The 15,825-nt window shown below is 37.9% G+C and overlaps 1 protein-coding gene across 1 annotated transcript; it reads right to left on the reverse strand.

Annotated features, from left to right (window-relative positions):
• Positions 1-2,754: 2,754 nt before the first annotated feature.
• Positions 2,755-4,455, reverse strand: NPVF (neuropeptide VF precursor). Its single transcript, XM_071561253.1, has 2 exons — positions 4,315-4,455; positions 2,755-3,126 (listed from the first exon to the last, which is right to left on the reverse strand). The coding sequence occupies exons 1-2, from the start codon at positions 4,453-4,455 to the stop codon at positions 2,755-2,757; spliced, it is 513 nt and encodes a 170-aa protein (XP_071417354.1).
• Positions 4,456-15,825: the final 11,370 nt, after the last annotated feature.

Consider the following 15,825-nt stretch of genomic DNA (forward strand, 5'->3'; position numbering starts at 1 on the left):
GTTCCTCTAAAGATATGTGGAACGTAAGGATATCTGATTATTAGTTATTCAGCACAAAAGACTAAGATGAGACAGGAGAAGTAACAGATACCCAAACTTTGAGCAACAGGACATAACAAGACTATAACAAAGAGCAGAACTCTTAGATCACTGCTTGATGGGACTTTAAAGAAACCTCTCAATACCTTGAGAAGGTTCAGCCAGAGCGCTGTATCCGGTATCTTGGATCTTATGGGAAAGTGAAAAAGAATGTGATATTTGAGAGGGCTTGTAGGATCATATAAAACTTAGTATGGGATGCATTAAGGGATATGGGAAAGTGCTAAACTTGTTTTGGGATATTTAGGGGAGCACAAAAGACAGTTAAAGGGACAGATCGAGATAGATGGAAGGAGAATGAGCATAGGAAAATGAAGAAGAGGAAGGATAAAAGAGGTTGGCTGTATGCAGTCAAGCTGTTGTCAATAATTTTAGCATTCTATGCCCTGTGCCTGACCACATCAGTGTGTCTTATCTTCTTGTTAAACTCAATAATTGACTGTTTTCATTTATGAGTGTGTATGGTCACTGTGAAAATGTGTGTGTATGATCTGCTAGCAAATCTCAAGCCAGGCTAGCTGGTGAGTTGAGTGAGTGGTCTGATTGACATGCGGGTCTGAGGGGCTAGGAACTGGAGAGACTATGGTGTGGACACAAGCTATTGAACAGACAGCATCGAAAGGCTGCTGAAGAAGGGACCCATTTGTGTGTATGATTCTAATACCAATTTAAAGCTAGACTAACTGGTGAGCTAGAGAAGAGATGTGGGAGCCAACTACCTGAGACAAGTTGCCTTTGAGATTTATATCTAACATGACCCATAAACAACAGGAAAACTGCTTTCTCAGCATTTTACTTGATTTTCTTTAGCTGCATATGACACAAAGGCTGTCGGTGCTTTTGATCCTGCTGCTGTTATTCACATTGTAGGCTTCTTTTTGTTTGAACCATGCATCTTTATTTTTATTATGCATCTTTTGCTTTTGCTTAAAATGCTTTCAATTATAGGTTTTACAACCAACAGGACATAAGTTGCACAGAAGTAAACAGAATTTATACTACAGTGCCACTGAAGAAAACTTCTACAATAATCAGTACAATTATCATATCATTGCCTTATATGTCAAGGATTTGTACATAATTAATGTATTATTCATAACATGAAGACAGGTTTACATTTCAATTCACATGTTTTCTTTTCACGACCTTTGGTTTTGAAAACACATTGCAGCTTTTCCAAGTCTTTCAGATTCTGTCTTCATAATTTCATTCCAGTATTAATGTAATTATTAGAATTCACATCCCTAAAAATAGCAGACAAATGAAACAAAATCTGTTATAATTAGGTGAGACAGTGTGTTGGTTTGAATACTTTGGCAAAATGCTGATATAAACCAAAGGACAAAGCTCTCTCCCCCCACTGAGAAAAGGGAGAAAAAACCCCTGGACACTTGAACTTTACTAGTTATATATTTACATAAAAAAGGGAAAATTAAAAGTAGACTACAATATAACACACACCCACAAAAGTTAGAAATAACAGACAATAACTCCCCACTCCCCATCAAACACAAATCCCACCATTCTAGCTACAAATCACCCAAGAGAACTCAATCCCCTGAGGGACAGACCCAAGCAGAGAGAAGACTAAGAATAAACATTTTCCTTTCCTGTAGATAACACAGTGGTGAGGTGGTGCTGGGCCAAACCAGCAGAGCAGCACAGAGTGTGTCCCCCTACACCACAGCCATCAGGGGAAGGAGCAACCTCCTCCTCCTCCACTGTATTTATATCCCCGTTTGCGTCATCTGGTATGAAATTTTGCTTTGGTTGTTTAAATCAGGTGACACCTGTCCCTCCTAATCTATCAGGGCCTACTAAAATTAAGTCCTACATCTAGGCCTAACTAAAACTAAGGCCTAAACTACCACCAACAGTGAGAAAGGAATGAAAGGAATCAAATTAAATAAGAAAAAATCCTGTCTTCCTGGACTGAACTTCTACTCTGCATGTGTCAGATGCAAGTCAGGGGCAGCCAGATGGAACTTGGTTACAAGGCAAAAGGGCAGTTCCAAAAAGGCAGCAATTATGAAAAGAAGGACTACTATTGGCTAGCTGGTTTATTATTCTTTGTTATGGCCAGGAAATAGTTCTCCTATCCTGAAAAAAATACTGAGAAGTAAAAATAATTTCCATCTTAACTTGGAATGAGAAATCAAAATCCCAAATACTGTCTCAGTAAGAAAATCTGGGGAAAAAACAGGCTTGGATAAGAAAAAGCATTTTCAAAATGCTGCTATTCAGCTTGAATTTTTTTTTAACTCAAATTTGTATAAATGTAGAAAATGAAAGAGTAATTTTTAGGGGAGTTTGTCATTTTATAGTGCTGGAATGGGATACTTTATTGATTTGGATTTTTTATTTCACCAAAGCTATACCTTTTCAAAATGAAACCTGATCAAAAAAAGCATCAAACCTCATCCTATTACAAGAACATTTTCAAATTTGGTTATTTGGTGTCTTCTCATTAGAAATGATTTTATAAAGAGATTCTCTACTACTTTTTTTGATGAAACTTTGATGAACTGCAAATCTTTCTTTTCGCAAACTGAACTTAAATTGGAATGCTTAGGAATATTCCATGAGGAATTTTAGCTGTATTTGGTCATCGCTAACCTATGACTTAATAAGCAATTTAATATGTGGCTTGAACGCTTATGTAGTATTACCTGGTTCAGATTCCTGATTGACAGCCTGTGACTTCCCAAATCTCTGTGGCAAATTTAGAAGTGATTGACTGGAACTTTTAACAAGTGAAGATCTCCCAAGCCTGTGTGATACCTTTGGAGCGTGATTAGGTATGTTCTCTCCAAAAGCTCTTCCAAATCTCAGGGGCAAATTAGCAAATGGCTTAATGCTTCTTTCTTCTGGATAATTTCTTCCAAATCTAAGTGGTAAATTAGCAACTGAATTTGGCATCTTATTTACTGTAAAAGGGTTCATTTTAATGATACTTTTTGATCCCCAGTCTGCCATTTCTTCAAAATTGAGGCTCCTCTGCTTTTCTTCCAAAATATCATCTTTAACCTAAAGAAAAATAATTTAAAAGAAGAATACCAATCACACAAAGCATTCCTATTTAATTTCTTCTTAGAAAGCTACTGGGTAACAGTTCTTTTTTTTGTTGTTGTTTATTTGTTTGGTTTTTGAATATATAATGCTTTTTAACTGTATTTGCTAAATTCTGTATTACCTGTCTCATGATGTAAAGAGCAGCTGCTGCCTGAAAAATAGTTGTATCAGCATGACCCTTCTTACAGAGCAGTGTTCTTCCTGGGGCATATTGAAAACCATGTACTTTTGTTACAAAATAAGTTTCCAAGCCTTAACAGAAAATATGTACAAACATGGTTTTAAATTTCAGTTAAAGACACAGATGCTACTTAACCTAACTTCAATTCCTTGTCCCTATTTGGTTACTTCCCTGAGAGTTTCTCCAATTACTGGAAGAGAAGGGGAATGAACCATTTCAGTTCATACTTCATGATTAAAACATTAAATATACTATCCCTCTGATTGCACCTGCACACTCCTTCTGGAAGTATATAAAAGATAGTAAGCTCAAGACCAGAGGATTTCACCAGCAGAGCTGAAATTGTATATTGTTTTGAAGGATATTTATTATCCCAACAATGATAAGTCAAAAAGAGAGGCTGGCTTTCATTTCCTAGGGAGTATTTGCAGGGCAGACATGAAAAATAATACAGATGAAGTGTGCAAATTTCATTTGGCATCTATTGAGACATAATAAATGTGCAACTCTGCAAAGAAATTTTTACAGTCAGTTTCCAGAGTACAATTTTAAAACCATTAACTATATTAGATTTAAAATGTTCTCTGTTTATCATTATTTTTTGAGTATTACAAGCATGCCTTTATTAATTTTGGATTAATAATCTATCTGTTATATTATGTGCATAAAATGCCTGACAGGAAGGTTAATTGAGACCCTACTGTGTAAGTAAGAAACATTTCAGAAGAAGTCTTAGCTTAAGCGCAAATCTGTATTGCAAGGAAATTGAAACATAAATTGATTTACACGGTATGTGTGTCTGAGCAAATGAATTTAACTGAAAATTCTTTCAACAATCTTTTTTCATACTGCTAGTGCTCTAATGCCAAATGAATTTAGGAGAGCCTTTGCCAGAAACTCCAATACACTCAGGATCTGATCCACAGTTCTTCCAAAAAATGTCATAATAATACAAATCTTACCTTGTAATATTTCTCATCATTGTCTTCTCTGTTCTGCAGACTGGACTTCATCAGTTCAGTTAGGCACATACTATTTGATGTTAGAAAGATCACTGTAGCTACAGCTAACAGATTAAACTTCTTGGTTGAAATTTCTTTCATTTTTCTCAGGTTAAGCTTGCTTAGAGAGCTCAGAATTTGTACAGAAAAGAAAACTACCATCTTTTTATATAATCAGTAAGAAAAGAATTTTTTTTCGCCATGACATCAGTCTCCAAAGCTCCAGTTCTTAATATTAATTAGGGAAATAATTTGAATATATTTGGAGAATGTTCAGAATTTCTTTTGTGAAGCTTTTTCAACAATGTAACTTCTTGTTAGGTACACACTGACTTTACAAATATTTTCTTCTGATGAAGTATGTCTTAATTAGCCAATTAAGCCATTACAGTAGGGATAGGCAACACAATGCTCCATCACCAGTAGGCAAAATCATCTTGTTTCTTTCTTTTGTATCGGTGTCCTCAGAAGGACTATGAAATGAAGCTTCCTCCATGTAAGTATTCTGCTTAAATTATCCTTTTGGACCATAGAATGCTTGTTTATGTACCTATGTACAACCAGGGACATTTGGCCCATTGAAAGCAAGTGCTGTCTATTGAAATTATTGAGCAGGTCAGAGGAGATGTTATGCATCACTGTGATCTATTAAAGTGCATAATGCCTCAAATTGGATGTGTTAATTTGCATTCAGAATGGATTAGGTACATGCTTTTGAAACCCTGCCCATCAGTTAAATTCTTAGAACTTTCAAAGGTTATGTTACATCTATATCCTTAAGGCCAAATTTCCAACAGTGGTTTTTAAAAAGGCATCTGCACTTTGCTACATGCAGTGGAAGTGCTGGACTGCCCATGCATGTTCTGTCTCAGAAGGAGATTCAGAATGCACACTAAGTATACCCTTAAAGTTCACATTGAATGGTTTGCTAGAGAGGCTGGTGAGCCAGGCTGACATTAAAAAAATAAAAGCATATTTTGTTGTCCTTCTATTTGTTATTCTTGAACTCTTGAACTGAATTAAGACTTAAAAGCAGCCTCATATGGAGGAAGCCTAATTGCTCATGCTAAGTGCTCACCCTGGAAACAACTCTAGACATATTACTTTGCAATTCAACACTGGGGTTGTAAAATGTCTGTTCCTCTGCAGCACTGGAAATGTTGTCTCGAGAACATGTTTCACTCTGTGGGCAGCATGGATAGTATGGATTGTTTATCTGTTGGCAGTATGCTACTGTCTTCACTGAAGGAGTTGTGAGTAACCTTATTTTAGAATTAAGTTGGCTAGTTTTATGGGTGCATGTGTGGAGTAATTTCTACCTTAGATTCCCTGAAACTGAGATTCTGAAAGCCATAACCAGCCTTCAGAGGGAAATCCTATTGGACAGATCTGGAAGGGAAAAGGGAACAGCTTCTCTTAGATAAACTTCACCAGGTAGAGAGGGTATGAAAGATTCTGCTTATTTTTTATGTGACAAGAGACCATCAAGTTGTTAAAATAGATGAGAATTTCTTCCCTATATATAATCCAAATTCATTCTCTTTAAAGCCATTCCCCCTTGTCCTATTACTCCAGGCCATTGTAAAAAAGTCACTCTCCAGGCCCCCTTTGGTTACTGGAAGGTGCTATAAGGTCTTCCTGGAGCCTTCTCTTCTCTGGGCTAAACAAACCCAACTCTCTCAGCCTTGCCTCATAGGAGAGGTGCTCCAGCCCTCTGATCATCTTTGTGGCCCTCCTCTGGATCCACTCCAACAGGTATATGTCCTTATTATGTTGGGTCTCTTTTCACCAAGGGCTGAATGTGGGTTCCTGGCTCTCTGGAGCTTCACATCAAGGGGCTTCCATTGATGGGAACAGATGGATTTTCCAAGTTCCTTTTCTTTATGGTAACAATAAAGACAGTAATGAATGCAATTCATGTTCTAATATCTATCTAACATGTGGTCATTTACCAGTGGGCCTTTCTTTTATCTAGTTGATGGTTTATGAACCTCTCTTGATCAATGGTCTTTCAATTAACTGTGTGAAGATATTTGCATTCTAAATTAAATGGAATTGCCAAGATCCAAAAACTCTCCTGCATTGTTTGGCACAAATACAAGTTCTGTTTTCCTTAGGCAGAATAGAAAAAAATGTATCGCTGTTGTCTAAGCTGAATCAGGCTTTCTTGACATTCATCTTGTCTTCTATGTATGTTGATTTTCTAAACAACGTAAAGGGAAATTTTCAGCTATTTTGCGTGCCAGGCAGTCAGGGAGTTCTACTTTCTTATGAATTAATTTGCCTTTGATGTCTCTATAGCAGGAATGCCTTGTAAATTTCAACTCAAGCAGTTATGATTGTTCATTATCTTTCATGAGGAAGGACTTGTCAGATCCCAGTGCTCAAGTGCAAATAATGTGAGCACTCTTCACCAGTGTGACTGAAAATTCATCTGTTTTTAAGCCATCTTCAGTAGCAGCATAAACTGGCCCAGCAAACTTCAAACTGAGGCAGCTAAGGCATCCTGGCATGATCTATTAAAATTATTTATTTGCAGAGGGAAGACACATTTGTTGGTGGCCCATTGTGTTAGAGACGTGGGCTGTTTATTCTTGAATTGCTCCAGTTTGATCCACAGAGGGTCTGATTAAGCATAGAGAGGGGAAAGTGCTCTGATTATTATTGAAAACAATTTTTCAGTTCTTAGTCTCTGGTCCTACACTTGTTTTGTCTTGCTATCTTACATCACTCAGCAGCCAGGCTATTCAGAGGACTTGACCATAGCTGGACTTCTATTTTGAAAATTCCCCAGTTCAATATGAATGATCTCTGCCATCTACATGTGAAACAAGCCCCACAGGCAGGGCCAATTTTAAGAATTTTCCCACAGGTTTCCCACATACTAAAAATAAGGTAATGTTTGCTTCTTTTCTTCTCTTCATTTAGTGTAGGTAGGCACATTTTGGCGCATATGTAGGAGCACTTTGGCTTAGTGATACAACAGTAAGGTGGATCTGTGACAAGTTGATGTATATGTACTTTAAAAATTTGGCATTAAAATGTAATTAGTACTAATGGCAAAAGCAGCTCAATTTCATAAGCAACTCCATGCATAGTTATTTGATTCCAGTAAAAGAACAAGTTTTAATATTGCTCTTTCTTTATATAAGAATATACTGATAAATCCTTATTCATTATTAACAACATATTGTGTGAAAATTGCATGTTATATGACTCATGCCACCAATAAGAATCTGTACATTTCCATAATGATAAATCATTCATAATATATTCATTTTGCCATTATGTATTATTTGGCCTATCCTATGGCTCATTTTGAAGTAAGAAGATTTAAAAACGAATATTTTTTTCATGGGCAAGCAATTCTATTTAGTTTTCACCCAGTCCTAGGGCATGCAGTGGGTTTTGCTGGCTTTGCTCTGTTCTTCAGTTCTGGTACACAATGCAAGGTGTATTTGCCCAGAATATATATGACTCTAAGTTGATAGATATACTTTCATTCCACTTAGTGTCCTGACACTGTATACAGATGTAGGCCGAGTGTCCCTCTCATACTGATAATAAATATTTATGTGATCAGAGGAGCCAGTGAAGCTTGGTTCCCATGACTTTTTGACTGAAGATTAAATGACTGTGTATATTCTCTGAGGTCCAGTAAGGATTAACCTTACTGTAGGATCTCTGCATGAGCAACTTGTCTATCCTCTCTTGTTATGCCTGTTATTTCAGCGAAACTTCTCACTGATAAATCTAACTTCTAGACTTGAAAGTTATCAAGGGTGACTGACAGACACACACTTACAGACAGAGAAACAGATAAGCCTCATTTCATTAGGAAACCAATACTAAATCAGGAATGACTCTGCTGAAATACCACGGGTATAAAGCCTCAACATCTGTACAATTACTGAGAACACAGTCATAATTTCTATCTTTATTAATGAGGCATTAGCTCAGCTATTGGGATTTTGCAGGATAGGGGGATTTACTTTACTATGAAAGCCCCCTTCTTTGTGTACTGTAGCTTGGTATGGAAAATTAACATTTATGAAACAGCCCTTTCTGATGTTCAGAATGAGACCTTCAGTTTTAAACCACATTTTCACCTACATGTAGCTCTGAGCTTTCCTGTTATCTGGGTAGCAGTAAACAAAGGACAAATGAATACAAATAGTACAAATAATCTTATTTTAAGATCAACCTCTATGAATCAGTCACCAGTGTTAGAAGATATTTTCTCTCTTGATTAGCTGAATCCAGGATATAGATGTGTCATTTCGCCTTTTTTTTTTTCCCCGTGAGATTTTGGAGCAGCTGAACAGCAGTAGAGAGAAAACAATGGGAGGCTTGAGTAAAAGGCTGAAAATGACTTTGTCTTTTTGGTAAATAAGGTGTGAACAATAATTCCAGATGGGACAGGTTCTTCAATTATACATTGGTGTTAGTAATAAAATAAACATGTTTTCAATAACATTTGGGATATAAATAAATTCTTTTTTAGTAACTACTCTGCAGAGTGTGGTGCTGTACTTCCCAATCTACTACAGTGTGTAGCAGCTTTTGCCCATTATTGTCTATTAAAAATTAAAACCTTTTACCATACATTATTAAAAGTGCTTTGGTTGGCTGGAAATCAAAAAAGACTTCATAAAGTCTTACAAGAACAAGGAATCTGATTAAATCTAGAGTCCACAGACAGCAATGGAAAAAGCATGAGAAAAAAAATACATTAAATTATGTCTCTAAAAACTCCTTCAGGACTTTAAAAAATCATTAGTAGATTTTACTCAAGTCAACTATTAACCAAAGGACTCTTAATAGATTCATTATTCCATGTTCTCCCTTTGCTTTTGCACTTTGGAACCAGTGTTAGTCATAGATTCAAATACCTTCATTCTTTGTTCTCCCCTTTTTCAGAATGTGTTTTTCCTTGAAATATTGTGCTCATTTAATAGTTCCCCTGTGCCTTGTATATAAACACTGAGAAATTTGAAGATTAAGCTATATGTTCGCTGAATTGTGTGTTGTGGGGTCTGATTTTCACTGTAGGAAAGAATGTAAGCAATTTAGAAGAGGAAAAAAATTAAAGGAAAACACCTATGTTCGTTGGAGAAAGAAAAGGACTGCAAGCATTTTACTGACAAAGCTGGAGAAGCAGGTCCAGATTATATGAAATAAAGCCTCTCTCTCTCATATAGTTTTTAAAGGGAAAAAGAGAGAGAAAAGTATGTTCTTTTCATTCTGCTGTTTATGATATTGATGTTAGCATCCTGGAATGGGAAGGAATATTTCACAGAGTAGTCCTGGACTTTACATGTGGTGGTGAAGAAGCTGAGAGTGTCCTCACTGAACCTTGCGCTGAGTATTAGCTATGAGGCTTGTACATCTCCCTGAAATTGTGCAGAATCTGCTGCTTCAGCTGGTTTGCTACAAATCCGTGGGGTCTGATGGGATTCATCCCAGAATCCTCAAAGAGCTTGCTAATGTCATCAGAAAACCTCTCTCAATGATTTTTAAGCAGTCTTGGGAATCTGGAGAGGTCCCACCTGACTGGAAGCTGAAGAATATTGTTCCGGTTTTCAAGAACAGCAAGAAGGAGGACCCTGGAACCTACAGGCCTGTCAGGCTCACTCCAGTGCCTAGTAAAGTTACGGAGAAGATTATTCTGGGAGTTACTGAAAAATACCTGAAAGACAACATTGTCACTGGTCACAGCCAGCACAGCTTCATGAGAGGAAAGTCCTGTTTATGAAACCTGATTTCATTTTGTGACAAGGAACCCCCCTAGTTCATCAAGGGAAGCCAGCTGACATAATATTTTGGATTTCCGTAAAGCTTTCAATACTGTCTCTCACAGGATCCTTCTGCACAAACTGTCCAGCACACAGTTGGATAAACACATCACATGGTGGGTGAGCAATTGGCTCATAGGTAGAGCATAGAGGGTGATAGTGAGTGGGGTAACATCGGACTGGTGACCTGTCACTAATGGGGCTCCACAGGGCTCCATCTTGGGCTCTGTGTTCTTCGACATCTTCCTGAACAACTTGGAAGCTGGACTGGAAGGGATGCCAAGTAAGTCTGCAGATGACACAAAACTGGGAGAAGCTGTTGACTCCCTTGAAGGCAGGGAGGCCCTGCAGAGAGACCTTGACAAATCAGAGAGCTGGGCAATCAGCAGTCATATGAAGTTCAACAAGGGAAAGTGCCGGATTCTGCACCTGGGATGGGGCAACCCAAAAGTTTGTATAGATGGGGAATGGGATACTGGAAAGCCGTGCCACAGAAAGGGACCTGGAGGTCCTGATGGATGGCAGGTTGAATATGAGTCAGCAGTGCCCTGGCAGCCAGGAGGGCCAATCGTGTCCAGGGGGCATCAGGCACAGCATCGCCAGCCAGATGAGGGAGGGGATTGCCCTGCTCTGCTCAGCACTGGGGTGGCCTCACCTGGAAAATTGTGTGCAGTTTTGGCCATCACAATATAAGAAAAATATTCAGCTATTACAGAGTGTCCAAAGGAGGCCAACAAAGATGATGAAGGGCCTTGAGGGGAGGCCGTAGGAAAAGTGGCTGAGATAATTTGGTCTGTTCAGCCTGGAGGAGACTGAGGGGAGATCTCATTGCAGTCTTCAACTTCCTCATGAGGGGAAGAGGAGGGGAAGGCATTAATCTCTTTTCTGTGATGGACCGGTGAGAGAACCTGAGGGAATGACCTGAAGTTGTATCAGGAGAGGTTTAGGTTGGATATTAGAAAGAGGTTTGTCACCCAGAGGGTGGTTGGGCACTGGACCGGGGTCCCCAGGGAAGTGGTCACAGCACCAAGCCTGGCAGAGTTCAAGAAGCATCTGGATGATACTCTCAGACTCATGGTGTGACATTTGAGCATAATCCTGTGCAGGGCTAAGGGTTGGACTTGATGATCCTTATGGGTCTCTTCAATCTCAGCATATTCTCTGATTGTCTGATTATGTTGAGGAAAAGTGAGAAGGAATGTAAAGCAGCACAGCCACCCCTCTGGGGCCATAGTCAATGACTGGGAATTACTTTTGATGCTTGCAGAGAAATAATAATTCACAATCCTATGTCTAAAGGTTCCCAACCCACCAACATGAGTAAAGAATATTTATTGGTCCTTCTAGAAGTTACCAGTAGTGTTCAGCATTTCTGGGATGGCCTGACAATGGCCTGGAAGAGTCACTCTTTAATTCTTGAAGTATTGGCTTGGACACCAGAAACTTTTGATAAGACACTATTCCTCAAAATTCTCATCCAATGCAAAGTCAGTTTGTTTGCTACTCATTTCCCTGAACCTCACATCAATTTTATGAAGACATAAAATCAAGGAATTTTGGTCTCAGTAGCAAAGGAGTTCTGGTGGCAGTTGTTGCCTTGTAAAGGAAGTACCAGGAGCAATGAGAACTTTGTATGGTGCCAGTGCAGTAAAAGAGTAAGAGACAGAAAGTGCAGGAGGAGAACAGCAAACCCAGGCAGTCTGTGCAGGACAACTCATCCAAAGCTTAGTTCCTTGCTCTTGAGTGTAAGAACTAAGTAAATTTTGAGTTATAGGGCTATAATTCCATTGCTGCATTGTGGTGACTGTATAAGGCCACTTGAGCTCTGCTCTCATAGTTTATGATTCCACCACAATCCCCTGGTGGGTTTACAGACCTGTAATTTCTTACATAGTGACCTATTTATTTTTCTGTTTACAACAATACATCACTGGAGAAATTGGTAACAGTCACCTAGTTCTGTCATATAGTTGCCTATACACTTGCAATTGTTTTTGTAGAAAAAAATAAAATTGTTCTGACAGAGGCTGGGGTCAGAGCAGGGAAGATCCTTTTCTACATCTCTGTCTCTTTAAAGATTGTTTAATTTAGCAACTACTTTTCTAAATGCAGGAGAGCATAATGACTACCAATTTCACGTCTCTTTATGACAAAGAGCTGCAAGACTCCTCCTTTCACATATTTTCCTTTCTTGCCCTCCTGCTGTATATTAATTTCTCAATTAAAGTTATCTCACCAGCCTCTCACACAGGATGTCACTGCAATAGAAAGCTGAGGGGAGGTCAGCGTCGAACACCACAGGTGGATGCCAGGACTGAACAAGAGGCAGGTCTTGGGCTTGATCTTCCTCTAAGACCATGCCATGGCTTTTAATTCAGAACAGATGGACATAACTGTTAATTTGATTAGTTGTGAGTGTGGTGGGGAGGTAATCACAGCAAAAGGGGATGAACACAGTAGGTAGGTAATTTAAGTGTCATATGCTAGTCTGCTGTAGTGTCACAGCTGTATTCTGCTCCACAGGTAACTGTGCCAATTACTTCATGCAAATAAATAAATGTAAGCATCTATCAATCAGCTCAGTTGGCCAATCTACTCATTATACCCCGAGCACTGAGAGAGAAGATATCACAAACTTGGCAACAGTGCTGTAGAGCTGATCAGAAGAGTTAAGTGTTTGAATAGAAAAGTAGGGGATGCCCAGAAGCTTTCGATTTTAAGTAACTGACCTTGGCATTTAGAAAAACTCAGTGTCTCTACTAACATCTTTCAGTACAACTTTCAGTGATTTTACTGTAGGTCAAAAAGCATATCTGAGGCCCAAAGGAACCAAACCTTTGTCTCCACGTGCAGATTAATGGGTGTAGAACAGACATATCTGCAGGACTGTGGTTTTAGATAAACACAAGTTGTTGGAAAGAAGTTTTATTATGAATTATCACTAATTCTAATCTAGAAAATTACCATTGTAGAGTCATAGAATCAGTTACATGTGGGGAATTTTTTGTTTCTTTTGGTTGTAAACAATAAGGTGCTAGATGTGACACATCATAAATATTCTGTCTTATTCTTGAGCCTGGGATGTGAAATAATTTACTAAAAAATCTATCTTGACATCTGCTTTTCCAAGACTCCTAAGATTGGATATTTGCTTGAGAAAACGTAAACTCCTACCCTGCATTGGCACTAAATCTATTGATTTAGATCATAAGTTGGTATTTTCAGGGCATATTTTTAATTATACTACAGATAAAACCCTAAAATGCTTAGATGTTAAGAACTGGTCCCCTGCTAAGCACTGGTTGATGCAATACATACTGCAATTTTCCTAGGTTAGGCCATGGTAGTGCCTAAAACAGCTCAGACTTTTCTACATTTTGCTTATGTATAGATCATCGTTATTGGTTAAAATATCTAAATCAGGCTATTACACAGTTCTGCTATCTTCTTTGGGCACACACTGCTGTGTGCAAATAAAAGAAAGAAAAGGCACGCCAAAGGATTTATTCAGCAGTGTCTCCATGTAACCACATGGGGGCATGAGATATTTATTTAAGAGAGATTTTCAGGCCTATGATTGGGAAATGTACGAGGATAGGAAGCCTGCCTGGTAAACTGGGATCAGAATTGACACTTTTTAGATCTTTGCTTGCAATGAGAATACTTAGCAAACAATTACTGAAAATGAAATTAACCTAAATATAGTAGCAAGCAAAATACAGCATGGACAGAAAAGAATATCAAAACAGATTTTAAATATCCCCATTAGTTAACCTGGCCTCTAAATATATTTTTATGATGCTAATTTCATGCCTCTGTAAACAAAATCTGAGATCTTCCATGTAGTTCTGTGTCTATGACTTAGATAACCTGGATATTTAAATTAAAGGAGAAGGACGATGCTCTGAGATATAGCAACCTACATCTGGAGTTAATCCATTTCATTAATTGACTAGATGGCCTTAATTTTTGTCATTCGCTTGCAAGATGAATAATATGCCCTATACATTACATCCCAGATCCAGCAAAGCACATAAAATGATATTTAATGATGTTAAGTGCTTGAGTAGTTCTCCTTGAGCACATGCCTTAAGCTGAGTATGTATTGAAGTGCATTCCAGCACAGAGAAAGTGGCACAATCAAACCTTTAATTAGTTTTAAAATGGAATTCAAAATGCAATGCAATTCTTTGCACTTTACATTGAAAAAAATGCATGCCTTGAGACTCTCTTGGGACAGAAATGACTAAACCTATTTATCCACTTTGTTTTCCAAAGGGAATGAATGCTTATTGTTCTCTGCTGTTGTTCTCCCCTAAATTTATAAATCTATTTTGCTCAGTCAACTGGTTTGTTTAAAACAGAATATTTATATGACTATTTCCAAGTCTATTATTTATGGATTTTTTTTATTTATAAGATAATTCACACATTTTATTTGTATTTAAAAGGTTGAAATAGTTTTGCTTCTGCTCCTGTAATTTTAAAGCAAAGCAAAAATGATCAGCAGTAGCACTGTATAAGCAAGTGTTCACAGTACCTGAAAATTTGTTTCTTTTCAAAATAAGTAGAAAATCAGGATTTTGTACTGCAAATTTCTCATCCAGACATTTAATACTCACACAGCTCAAAGGAACCAAAAATCTAGGTCTTGTATTTCATGCCATTTTATGCCTTCCATCCTGCAGTATTTGGTGTGTGCCTTTGACATACTGATGTCTGTCCAAACAAGATTGCTGCACACGGGTGAATTCAAAGTCAAAGAGGGAATGTTGTTCTCCTGCTCCTCTCAGAGAGAAAAAAACTGAGAAAAATACCTATCTATGGATTCAATCCATACTTCACTACAACTTGGAGTACTGTCTTCTTTGGCTTTGGTATAAACCCATCTTTGTGGTAAATGTATTTCTACAAGGAGTCTAAATAATGCCCAGAGTCATAGCAGGCAGAGGAAAACTATTTCTGAATATAATGTGGTTGGTACAGCACAGCAGAATTTGTTCTTGAACTAGCAGACTACAGATTTCAATGTCTAGCTTATATCCATTTGTTTGCTCAAATGGTTTAATCTTGACATCTTGCATTTTTAAGTGCTCAATGAAAGGTTGCCGGAAAATCCTTTCCAACAACTGATAAAATGACTTGAGACTACTGATCCATTTGTATAACAAAGAAGCTCAGATGTCCCTTGACTGTGTTCTCACTCAGAGTTAAAACACAAGTAAGTATATGAGATGAATTGCACCAAGAATAGGATGTGTCCATATTGCATTCTTACCTTAAGTGTGCACTTTCTGTCACCAAAACAGTCTGCAGAATGTGACTGCATTTCTTTTATGTTCCCTAATATGTCTGCTCCTTGCTAGCAATGAAGCACTGTATATATTAATCTCTAAAACTATCAGCTCATCTCCATGCTCTCTAAAATGAATGAGGCAATGAACATGGTGTCATTACTTACTGTTTTCCAGTAAGTTTTTCTGATCCACTAATGCATCAAATATATTTGAATTTACTATTCACATAACTTTTTATGGAATGCTATTAAGCCAATTTGGTTGATAACCACCATAACCTTCTTAGTAAATTATAGCATAGTGAGGTCACTATTCCTGGATGTGGTTTGCTATATCATGTGCTGTGTGCCGAGGCCATGGCATTCTCATATGAAGCAGGA

This window comes from Pithys albifrons, chromosome 7, assembly GCF_047495875.1.
Source record: "Pithys albifrons albifrons isolate INPA30051 chromosome 7, PitAlb_v1, whole genome shotgun sequence".
Classification (NCBI taxonomy): domain Eukaryota; kingdom Metazoa; phylum Chordata; class Aves; order Passeriformes; family Thamnophilidae; genus Pithys; species Pithys albifrons.

Excerpts from the sequence above, each read along its gene's own strand:
- NPVF (XM_071561253.1), bottom strand. The coding sequence starts at position 4,455 with ATGAAAGAAATTTCAACCAAGAAGTTTAATCTGTTAGCTGTAGCTACA. Across the intron at positions 3,127-4,314 it reads ATGATGAGAAATATTACAAG|GTTAAAGATGATATTTTGGA; the intron begins GTAAGATTTGTA and ends ATTTTTCTTTAG.